This window comes from Silene latifolia, chromosome 1 (assembly GCF_048544455.1).
Source record: "Silene latifolia isolate original U9 population chromosome 1, ASM4854445v1, whole genome shotgun sequence".
Classification (NCBI taxonomy): Eukaryota; Viridiplantae; Streptophyta; class Magnoliopsida; order Caryophyllales; family Caryophyllaceae; genus Silene; species Silene latifolia.
The window spans coordinates 11,980,354-11,993,444 of NC_133526.1; the positions used below are offsets into that span (position 1 = coordinate 11,980,354).

Sequence of the window (13,091 nt, forward strand, 5' to 3'; positions counted from 1 at the left end):
GATTTTATTTAAAAAGTTTTAAAAATCCTGTTTTTCCCCTACATTTTGCTTCTTTATGTTATTACTGTCGAATCTCAGGGTTCACAGTCCGCACAATAATATTTTCCTAGGAAATTAATCGATTATATATGTTTAGATTGATGAGTATTTAACCACACACTCAATCGCGAACTCGTGACAACACAGTGGGGTTAGAGCTAATGAGAAGCGATTAGAGCTTAGGAGAGAAAAACAGGGGATTTGTTTGAGTAGCCCATACGATATGCTTATAAGTAACGATTCTTGGGCAGAATCGGTGGCGTAGCCACATATATGGTAGTGGGGTCTTGACATCCCATAGCTTTTCGACAATTGGCGTTTTTTATCATTAAAATTTGTCTATTTTGAAAATTTTATGTCTTTAAGACCCCGTAATAAAATATAAATAACAATTACATTAGAATAGATCCCACAGGTAAAACGATTCTGGCTCCGCCACTGAGTGCAATTGAAGCAGTATGTCAAGGTTTCACTAAAGTTTCTTGGTTTTTTTTTATCAAAGCACAAACTAAGGACCGACATGAAGGAATACATCAAGAATAATGAAAAAAATAGAGATAATCAAGCAACTGGTTTCAGTATGTACATCTTGGAGGTATGAGGCTCCAACATTGCTGTCAATTTCCCAACAAACTTCTGATTTAAGGTCCTGTGCTGTAATAACAAATGACAACGCAATGTCGTTATTTTAAGTCGACTTATTTACATAATACGTAATTAAAATGAAGTCGGAGAGTAACAATGTGTACCTCCCAAAGATCTCTAGCTTGAACGACGCTGCCTTGGGGAATGCCGATATCATCCCAATGGGCTGTTACGGGATGGGTATATGTACCTCTATTCACCAAAAGAACGGCCACCCTATAATATGTCAGCGGCCCAGCCCACACCTGTTAACCACATTTATCATTATATCAGCAAAGACTAGTATTTAACCGTCTTAATCTTAATACTGATATACCCGTTTTCTTTAGAAAAATTGAATGTATACGATATTGTATGAGTATATTATACGGAGTATTAATCATTACCTCCCAGTCACCCTCCATCCCGACTTTTTTTGCTTGAATTCCGAGAGGATCTGTACATAATACAATCATTAAATCACCAAGAGTTTCAATCCTCTATATTTATTCAAGGAAATAGACATCAATACAATTATTGTTTAAGACGGATATAAAATGGGTAATGAGACAAAAAGCAGAATGTCTAGATCATGACAAACTCTTGCCTTATCCACCTATCCGTCTTAAACAAAGTAGTACTATTTGACATGTTTTATACGGAGTACTTAAAAGATGACTTTACCTTGGTTAACGTCGATCACTTCTTTATTGCCGATGATTTCCATGGTTTCCCTTGTCAAATGTCTCACATCACACCCAATCAGAAGAGGAGCCTACATTGTTTTTTTTTTTTTTTTTTTTTTGCCGTATAAGGTCCTTGGCCATCAATTAAAATAAGCAACATTTTTTGCTTTTTTTTTTTTTAAGAAAATTCACAAATTCTTGTTTCAGACGGGCATTTTTCGTCTTATTTTTCAGACGGGCATATGTGACTATTTTATAGTTAAATGTAACCACAATGGTATAGGCAGCGTTACAACTTATGGTAACTGGTTTTTTCAATGGTGGTCACATTTAACTGTCTTATTATTTCAGACCAAAAAAGCATGTCTGAAGCAAGACGCACTAAAGAAAATTATATCACCTTGGAAATTGCCCAAATACTGAAATGAACAATGTATTCGTTTTTCGTCATCCCTCCATTTCCCACTTCAAGCATGTCCGGATCTACTCAGGTAGCAAACGTTTAACATTAAGTAGAGTCGTAGAGACAAAGAATCATTCACATAAATATTCAAAATTCGAAAGAATTTATGAATTAGAATCTAAGTGAACATACCATTCCAACCACCAGGTCTAGCATGCTTAGCGTAAGCCTCATTCATGTCCGCTCTAGTGACCATACTATAATGTAACAAACATGACCGTTATAGTAGCTAAAAAGCTTAACATTCATACAAAAGGCAACACATTTTTGTTCGGATAGATTTGCAAGTATTACCTATCCCAGTTGTCGTGAATGTCGATGTCGTTCTCCAACTATTCCCTATCCGAGAACCCCAAAGAGCCGGGATGCATGTCCCCCCTGTAAAAAAAAAAAAAAAAAAAAAAAAAAATCAACAATGACGCATATGGTTAAGAAAAACATTTTTTTACTGATCTCATATAATAGTAGGAGAAGGTAATAATCTTATTACCATTCACATAGTGAAAAGAAAATTGGTCGACGAGCATTCAACAACGCTCTTGTCATCACAGGATACCTAACAATTGGCTTTGACCCATCGTTGAAGCAATTGTCATACTTTAGGTAATCAATGCCCTATAGAAAGTCGATAATTAGTCGTCATTTTAAAATTCCAATTAGAAGTGGCCCATTGATAATGTGTAATGTGTACTATCTAATTTGTCAAGAGTTAACGGTTAAATGAAAGTGATAGATACCCAAGAAGCGAATGTATTTGCATCCTTCTGCTCATGCCCCAATGACCCCGGCATTTTCTTGCTACAAGTGAAGTACCTATCAAAGGCGAAAACAATTCCTTAATTCCTGCATAAGAAATTACATTATGAATTTGTGATAAAAGAGGTTGTTACAAATGTACCCTGCATCCGAGTAAATTCCAATCTTAAGCCCCTTGCTATGAACATAATCTGCAAGAGCTTTAATACCAGACGGAAAAGTTGATCTTTTGGCTACTAAATGACCCCAAACATATCAACACAACATTAGATTTAGGAAAAAAATATCGGAGTTTAGTCGGATTTGGAAGTATCAACCCGTCGTGAATTTGTAACGCTAGTCTCGGATAGGTCGTGCACCCCTTTTTATCAAGTACGAGAGCCTTCTATTACACTAGTCACTAGTGTAATGTTGATGTTGAGCCATAGTAGGAAAAAAGACGCGCACCGTTCTATCACGCCTTAATTCGACCCAACAATCATCTCGAGATGAAAAGAACACAAATGTTAGGGATTAGGAAACATCCGAGCAAATTGTCAGACTACAAACTAAACTTCAAATGTTAAGTATTATAACGGATTATAAGGAAATACATGACGTACCTATGTTAACGTACTTATAACCAAGCTTAGAGAGACCATTCGACCATTGCATCACCAATGTGGATTCTAATCCCTCAAAGACTTGTTCTACTTGAATTACGTTAGTATAGATAGGGGTCGAAAATCTTACCGGTTTCTCTTACAATCTTTTCTCACATCATCACAGTTGAAGTGATTCCACTATTCCATCCGATTCAAACAATAAGTAAATAGATATAATTGATGTTAAGTATCAAAGTCACCTTAATTCTACCTTGATTCTGAGATTGTTGATAGAAAACATTAGAACAATTGTCCTGAATTTATACCGACTTTATACTGATACATTAACTGGTGTTTCGGTTAGCAGTATTAGTTTTATATCGACTTATAAGCAAACGACCCTCATGTCAAGCAAACCCAAAGACTCCCATCAGTAAACCGAAACACACCGGACATCCAGCACTACAAATTTCGTATATGATTTAGTAAACAACATATAAAACCACTACAAATGACAGCATCTGTAGACCAAAATCAACAATGTTAATAAAGAATTTCAACAAAGACAATCGTCATAAATTGGTCTTCGTGAAACGTGACTGGCTTCATGTTCGAGTATCAGAGTATCAGACTGTAGTACAATACAAGTTATTTAAATATTTTTGGTCGGATTAAATATTAGTAAGTTAAGATTATACACAGAACCATGAATCCTAGCTTAAATTAGAGTAATTTCAAAATTCTCATCCAAAATACTTTTATCAATTAGTCATAATGCACTTTAAAAAAACCGGATTCGTTAATATCGACGACGTTTTAATAAACGTCGACGACGTTTTTCATAAAAAAGACGCTCACTGCCCCTCATCTCTCACTAGCCATTCTCCCTATTCTCTCTATTCTCTCTACTCAACCTCCAACTTCCACCAACACTCAACACCACCACCACACTGCCACCACAACCACACCGCCACCACACCGCCGCCACCACCACGCCGACCTTGCCGCCTCCACCGCCACCACACACGCCGCCTCCCACGTTGCCAAGTAAGTGTGGTTTTTTTTTTTTTTTTTTTTTTTTTTTTTTTTTTTTTAAATTAGTTTAGAAATTGAAACTAATTGAATTAAACTATGAAATTAAATAGTTTTATTTCCTTTATTGTTATTGTTGATTGATTAAATTGATTGGATTTTGTTTTAGAATTGAATTAGTTAGTAAATTAGGTTATGTGTTAGCTTTTTATTTAAATTAATTGAATTAGTGTAGAATTTGTTAGTTTTTCGATTAAAATTCATGTTAATTAGTTGTTATTATGTAAATTTTGGGATTGTTATATGTTGTTTTAAAATATAGTTGATTGGGATTGATTTTTGAGTCGAAATTTGTTGTTGTTAATTGGATTGGGAGTGAATTTGTACGGTTTTTAGGCGAAACCGCGCCAAACGTTGGAAATGGTTGTTGGCGTGGGTGTAACGTTGGAATGCAACGCGTCATCCGCATTGTCGTGACGGGAATTGGTTGTTTGGCCACGGAGAAATTTTTTTTTTTTAAAAAAAAAAAAAAAAAAATCTCGTGTGGCGTGGATTCAACGTTTGGACCACGCCAACGTTGGTTTCCCACGTTTGGACCACTAACAAACGCGTTGATTTCCAACGTTTGGTCCATGGTTGAACGTTAGATCTCAAAGTTTGGTCTATGGTTCAATCTTGGGGTAAAAATTTGATTCGCAAACAATTAACAATATGTTATTTACAAAATTAATGTCATGAACTAATTAGGTTGACATATTGTTAATTGTTGTTGTTGTTTTTTGTTTTTAATTTAGTTGAGTTTGAGAGAAATTTTTTTAGAGAGAAAGTCAAAAGCGTCAAATCGTCGTCTTTTTATAAAAAACGTCGTCGATATTTACTAAAACGTCGTCGATATAAATCACCCTAAAAAAAAGGTTTTAAAAGTAAGAATAAAGAATGTATATTTAATCCTTATACAAAAATTCTTATTTAAGACAGCAATATTCATTTAAACTTAAAATTGGCAAAGTATGATAAATGGTCCAAAAGGAGGATGCCTATGGACTAAAAAAGTTTGTCCTAAAGAAAGATATTTAACTGTTTATCTTAAAACGGATACCTGTGTCCAACTACCCTTTTGACTTTGCGAGTGAATTGTCACATCAAGAATTGGAGACTTGAATATCATGTTTTCATATTGAGAAGTCTTATCTATCTTCTTTTTTAATAACTGATTAAAATATAATATATTTAGTCTCATCCACTTGGCATCTGTCTCATACGATATATATTAACTTAATCGATTGTGAGAGGGCAAATGAAGAAGATAGGAGCTAGTGAAAAGGTAGATAGCAATACTCATTCATATTTGAGTTTTTTGTCAAACACAACCTTTTAAAAACTTTTTTTTTCAAACACCACCTTTAAAAAAAAAAGTTTGTGAAACACAACCTTTAATAAATTTTTTTTTGTTAAACACGACATTTTGGCTAGAGCTTGAACACTTGCAATGGGGTGACTTTCAGTCGCCGTTTGGGATAAGAAAAAGGTCGGTTTGAGATGTTTTTAGACTCATTGGAAAGGTGGGAGTATAGGCTTTCAAGGCGTTATCAATACGGCGGTGATAGGTGGACTTATGTGAGGTCTATTGGTGTGTAAAGTAAGGGTGGTTAAGGAGTGAATTTGTGTTTTTCTGATTTGTTTTTACCTCCAATTCACTCCTTGACCAACCTTACTATACACACCAATAAACCCCACATAAGGCCACCTATTACCACCGTATTGGTAACCCCTGGAAAGCTTGTACTACCACCTTTCCAAAAAGTCTAAGAACACCTCAAATCGACCTCGTTTGCTACCTCAAATATCGACTTAAAGTCACCCTATTGCAAGACTTGCCAAAATGTCGTGTTTTACAAAAGAAAAATTATTAAAAGTTGTGTTTTACAAACTTTTTTTTTAAAGGTGGTGTTTGGAAAAAAAAGTTTTTTAAATGTTGTGTTTGACAAAAAAAACCCTTCATATTTATCATAAGTCATAAAACCAGCAAATACAAAGTAATACTCCCTCCATACCACACCAATGATAACATTGAGAATCTTGACACTATTTATGGTCGTAGAGAATCTTTAATATTATTCTTAATCTATAAAACAAAATATAGTCATGTGAGATCTTGTTTGATTTATCGTCATGAATGCTATAAGAATATCAATTTTTTATAATTTTTAATAATGTGTAACTAAAGATATTCACGTTGCAAAACGTGTCTCGACAAGTGTGAAAAAGTCAATGTTACTATTGGTGTGATATAGAGGGAGTATTGCATAACTACATGAAACTGATGAAAATAACTACAAGAAAGTGGTGGAGATTGGGGGCGGTCTAGTAGGTAGCGTAGTAGTAATAATAATAGTATAAGGGAAACTAAAAAAAAAAAGGACGAGCGCTCCAGGCCCCTACTAGTCCCTAGAGCTGGCAAAAGCTGACCCGACCCGAGAAACCCGACTCGACCCGTCCGAAACCCGACCCGATACAACCCGAAAATTGGGTGACCCGAAACCGAACCGACCCGATCCAACCCGGCCCAATAACCGATAACACCCTTATTTTTTCCAACCCGAACCCGACCCGACCCGTGACCCGATATTGACTCAACCCGATAGTGAATTAGCTTAATAATGGTGTAAATAAGACCAAATTGGCAATAATCTTAATTATTTTCACTTAAAATTACAATTAATGCACCTACACGTTGTTTAAACAGAAATTTACCCATCTAAAACTAAATACATAAGAGAAAATATATGTTTATAATCTGACTCGATACTGACCCGACCCGACTTGCAACCCGCTGATGATCCAACCCGAAGATGACCCGACATGAACCGTAACCGACCCGACTCGTCGCTAACCCGTCACAACCCGAACCCGATATGACCCGACCCGCTTTGACCCGACCCGTAACCGACCCGAGTGATCCGATTACCACCTCTACTAGCCCCCTCACTCCACCATTGGATGAGACTATTTCCGACATACTCGAAACAATGAAAAAAAAAAAGCAAAAATGAAAATGATTTGAAAGAGTAAGAATAGAGAGAGAGTTACATACCCCATGGGAGGAGTATGGGCAAGGCCATTAGAAAGCAAAAATCTCCTGTATGGATCATGACCAGTAGCATTAACATTAATAGCATTGCTGGTATTGATGGCGTAATGAAGCACTAACAACAAAAACAAACACAAGAATGCGTAATTATTCCCCATGTTTACTGATGGACCTACTACCACTACTACTACTCGTATAAATATGCTACACAGTAACACAGCTAATAAATTTTGAACGCCTTTTGGCTATTGCTATAAAATCTTGGTTTCTCACATCCCCTGTTATAAGGCTGTGTATATATAGTCGCGATTCATGTATGGCCCGCGCTTTAGCTTTACGAGGATCATTTTGTGGCTATCCTTACTATATACGTCTCTTCTCTTTTCATTTTTGTCCTAATCTTTAATTCTGAGTATTAGGATTTAGGATAACCTTATATCTTCTCATCCTTAACGTATCTATCATTACCACATCATTAGCACATTCCTCAACATTATCTTTTATCAATACTTGTTACTTCCTCCTCCATGACTAAATTTCGGTCAATAGGTATCATTTTCTAGGTATAGATGTATCCGTTAATAGTTATCATTTCTATTTACACAAATTCTCATTAAAAATGGACATTATTTGTCACAAACTAAAGTCGGGTAGTATCTCTCTCATAATATGTAAGTTTTAATTAAATAGAAGCACTCCTTTTCTCCCACTTCATGATATTGTGAGAGGGACATTATCCATCTTCACCATGACGGATATCGCTTCTTTCAACGGACAAGTTGTTCTATTTATTGTAAACTTTAGAGTTTTTTTGTCAAAAACTACCTTATATTTAGGGGTATTTGTAAAAAAACTACCTTATATTATTTTTCTTGTTTTAATACCTTTCTTTCTCATTTTTTGGTCAAAAACTACCTACTACTTGAAAATATGGCGAGATTTGGTCGATTTAGTGACATTAACCTATCTCACAATTTTTCTTAACATCAAACAACAATGATCAATCAATTCAAACCAAAATTTAACTTCAGATAAGCAAAATTAATAAATTTCACATTTCAATAATAACTACAAACATCTACTAAAGTTTAGCGTAAGTACTTTATGACTTCCCAAAATCAGGCCTTAGTAAGATTAAAACATAAAAAAGTCATGTGAGATATGTTAAAGTCGGAAAATAGATCAAATATGTCTAGATTCTTAGCGTAGGTAGTTATTGACCAAAAATAAAGAAAACAAAGGTAGTTGAAAACAAAAAAAATAATATAAGGTAGTATTTTTACAAATACACCTAAATATAAGGTAATTTTTGACAAAAAAAACCCTAAACTTTACCTTACAAGTGCCAAGGTGCGAGTGGAGATTTGTGATCCAATATTATTATTTAAATTAAAATGCTTTTTATCACAATTCATTGGTCTTTATGTCGAATTCAGTTGATAACTAATGAGTGGGGCCAGGAAAGATAATTCTACTTAACTTTAATTCCTATATTTAAAATTATATTCTCTCCTAATTTTAGTAATGTTCCTCTTTCCTTTTTCTTGCTAGTCGGATTTTGTTATCTCTTTCCTTATTTGAAAATCTTTTGTGCGGTCAAATTCAATTTCACGTAGTAGAGAACAGATCTTTTTATGTGGTCTAAATTTATTTTATTATTCTTGTATCCAAAAAAATGAATAAAACAGCCACTAAGACTATGTTTATCCACAGACTCATCTTCAGACTTCAGACTCTGCCACCTCAGCTTTCCACTAACTTTTCATTCTTCAGACTCATACTCAACACTCTCAGACTCACTTAAAATATACACTTTATCCTCATACTCATTTCAGACTTTGCCACCTCAGCTTTCCACTAACTTATTTTACTTTTATATTTCATTTTACATCAATATCTTCACTTATTTTTTGATGACATATTTTTCACTCAAATAAATCAAATATTAAATAAACCTTTTGACATAGTATTTTTTTACTACCGATATATAAATAAAAGAAATTATATTACAAACTAAATTCCAAGATACGAAAGAAAATTACATAAACACATAATATAAAACTGAACAAAATAAATAGAAATACGAGATAATATAAGTTTAAGTTGAGAAATATATGTGACTAGCATACAAGATAACAAGCTATTTATAAACCTTTTTTTACAAGCCTAATTGTTTTTTTTATTACACAGATTTTTTTAATAAATATAATTTTATAATTAGATTTTCCTACATTTCAATTGGTCAAGTAGATTTTTATCTTATCTATATTTGTTACCCAACTCAACTCAATAAGATGGGCTTTTTCTCAATTTTTGTTACCCAACTCAACTCAACTCAACTTATTTTACTTCATTGCCCACCAAATGCCATACATGCATGAACGCAAATAATCTACTATATATATAAAAAGCGCAAATTCTCCCGTCTGAAATAAGACGGACAAAATGTTGTCATTTTACGATAAAATGTTAGCTTCATATAATATTTTGTCACTAAATGGTTACATTCTTTTAAAAAATGGTGACATTTAATCCGTCTTATTTTAGAGCGTCTGAAACAAGATGGACTATATTAATAAAATCTACAACTTATATTAATAAAATATTACAAATCTACTATTCCTGCGTCTGAAGAAGCGTCTTGAAATTCCAAGACTCATGCTCAGATTCTCAGCTCATACCCATTGCTTTATCCACGTATGAGCTTCAACCTCTAAAAATCTGACCCTCAGACCCACACTCATACCACCCTTCATCCCGCGTTAAACATAGCCTAAAAGAGAGTATAATATTAGCTTGATCTATTTTTTCGGAGTAAACAAAGTCACAAAAATAACTTAATGCAGACGAATTTCATAGGCTATCACTAATCATTTTATCAGCACCGCCTCTAAAAATTTTGTGTTTTGCATATCCAACAAAAACTAATTAGTCATTGCGATTAAAATTTTGGTCCCTTTATTTAGAAATGTTAGATATAATATATTAATGTACCCGTGTCATTTTTGGAAGTTTTTAAGCTTCTTTAATTTTACTTTTTCAATATCGAGAGTGCCTTATGACACGGTACTAATATAATATGAGAGTGTCGGAGACTCGGAGGCTAGAAGGTTGGCATCCCTAATTAGGCTCACCAAACCTGAAGGCATCAAATGAAAGGCGACGAGTGTAAAGTTTATGTCGATGATTTTATATTTAACCTGGCCCCTCACACAAATGCCCTTTGAGCTTGAATTGTGGATGCAACTGCATGCCTCCCCATATCAGGTGCTAATATTCCACTTAAGAATGAATTGAAAGGGGTGAGATTCAAACCCGTGACCTTTTGATCACACTGACTCTGATACCATGTCAAAAAATCATCTCAACTAATAAGAATGAATTGAAGGGAGTGGGATTCACTGACTCTAATACCATGTCAAGAAATCATCTCAACCAAAAGCTGAATCTGATGGTTTTATATTCTAACAACGAGGAAAAGAACTCGTCCACAAGAGTTGTCGACTCTCTAGGTCGATTGAGATCCCTCTGACGTTGGGTGGTCTCGGCCAGAGGTTAGCCACGTCACGTTGACATAACGGTTAGTATGGAAGTAAGTTACATAATCCATTGTTTATATATACCACACCAATACCAAGGTTAAAAAAAAAAAAGAAAAAAAAAAGAAAGAGGTGAACTACATTTTCACCATATACTATCGTAGAAGTGTATAACTACTCTTTCTCTCTACACGAGCAAGAGAAACCTACTTTGGGCACATGAGAAACCTACTTTGGGCACATCATGTGCCAAAGTAGAAACTCTATCTTCCTAAACCTACTAATTTAGGCATCGGAGATGGTATGTTCGGACAACCTCGGGACCTGTTCCTTTACATGTGTAGGTTGAGCGAGGTCGGCACCCACGAGGAGCATCAACGGAGATCAAAACCCGCCTAGAGAGAAGTTGTTGGTTGACTTAGCTAATTCACATAACTATTGATGGTTTTTACCGAAACAATTTGATGCCGTCAGTAAAAAAACTATACAAAAAGCCTCGCAAAAAAAAATCATAGAAAAAATGCACTTCTCGTAAGGTGATACAACGCTTTCAACCATGATTCGAGGTAGGACTCGAGAATGAGGGCACGCGTAACCACACTACCTCATCGACAATTCACAAATAACAGAATACGAAGGTTGTTACAAGTTGTTGTAAAGTAGTTAAAGATATTTTTATTAACAACAATTCTCCCTTGTGACGGTCACAAATAAGAGACGGTCAAATGTGACCACTTTTTGATAAAATGTAACCACTCATAAACTGTTCATAAAATGTTACCTATGAAAAAATGGTCACATTTTCTCATAAAATGGTCACATTTGACCCGTCTCTTATTTGAGACGAACAGTACCCGTCGCAAATAAGAATTTGCGTTTTATTAATTCATAAAGTAGGAATTAATTGTATATATAGATACAGTACATACATCATAATGTAACAGCAAATTTTGTATTGCGATAACTGGAATACAAAACAAGGAAACAATTAAATTTTATTAATAAATATCAAAAGTACGTGTACAATCTCTAATGTATCCTCTGATTCTAATATGCCGTAAGGGGTACGTGTGCGGGGTACACGTGAGGGGTGCGCGTGTAGACAAATTTAATTGCTCTACACGCGATGTAGATTTGATTTCTTGAGAGGGTCGGGATGACTTGAATCTCTCTTAAAGGTTTGAATTTGTGATTGAATCTTCAACGCATGCGGCACGATTTGATGTGCTTGTTGACTGCTTGCAATGATTTTGACAGAGAGGATTTGTAGGAATTTTGTACCTTGTTCTCTCTAGCTCCTTTGCAATTATGAATTTTTCAACCCTTTGAATGAATGAGGAGAGCTCTATTTATAGAGTTTCAAATCTCCTTATTGGACTTTGATGGTCACAGGCCCATTTGTGGGTTTATTAGCTCTCTTGGCCCAAGTTTGATTCTTTCTGGGTTTAGTGATCCGAATAACTCCTTTTGTAATCCGAATCGACCCATATTTCATTTAACCGGGACAAATTAATTAAAATAAGTTAAAATTTGGTATTAACTCAAAATAATTAATTTATTTTATTTATTCGGCACATTAATAAATTTTCCGTGCCTACAAATTGCCCCCTCGGGACCTTGTCACGTGCGCCATTTTTGGTGTCTTGACGTGGCGAGGTCTCGATACATTTTGCTTTGACTTGGAAGTCGATGATGAACACCCTAACTTGTCGCAAGAATGATCCATTTTTTTGTCACCCCTTTCATTATCTGACTTGGCGGGTGAATTTGTGTTTGACTTGGAAATCGATAATGAGCACCCTAACTTGTCGTAAGGATAATTTTTTTTTTTTTTTTTTTTTTTTTTTGACGTCACCCTGTCATTCTTTTTAGACTTGGCGGATAACGCATTTCTTTTTGACTTGTCTGACTTGAAAGTCATTAGGTACCCGAACTTATCGTAAGGATGACCAATTTTTTTTAAAACGTCTTCGTTAGTATCTAACTTGACGAGTGACCCACAGACGGATCCCTTAATCCAAATTGTGTACACATTAACCATACCATCTAATTCCCAACAGAATTACACTATACAATTTTTAGGAAAGTCCCGTGTCTGCCGAAACTTTCCAGTTTAGGTAGAATTTAGGGAACCCAAAACTTATATACATATACTAATATTCCGTCTGTCCGTCCCAACATAAATCAGTGCAAGCCTTTTTTTTTAAGGTATTTTCTTTCTTCTGCAACCTATTGCGTGCTTTCTTCTTTTTTTTTTGTGAATATCTTTGTAGCACA

General features: G+C 34.9%; 1 protein-coding gene across 1 annotated transcript in view; it reads right to left on the reverse strand.

Annotated features, from left to right (window-relative positions):
- Positions 1–414: 414 nt before the first annotated feature.
- LOC141598984 (alpha-galactosidase 1-like) overlaps positions 415–13,091 on the reverse strand; it is a 36,153-nt gene continuing 23,476 nt past the window's right edge. Inside the window, exons 5-10 of the mRNA XM_074418843.1 lie at positions 1,945–2,009; positions 1,750–1,832; positions 1,348–1,438; positions 1,071–1,120; positions 789–929; positions 415–693 (exon numbers count right to left, since the gene is read on the reverse strand). Coding sequence (XP_074274944.1) covers positions 601–693; positions 789–929; positions 1,071–1,120; positions 1,348–1,438; positions 1,750–1,832; positions 1,945–2,009 — 523 coding nt within the window. The 3' untranslated portion in view covers positions 415–600. The remainder of the gene's footprint in view (positions 694–788; positions 930–1,070; positions 1,121–1,347; positions 1,439–1,749; positions 1,833–1,944; positions 2,010–13,091) is intronic.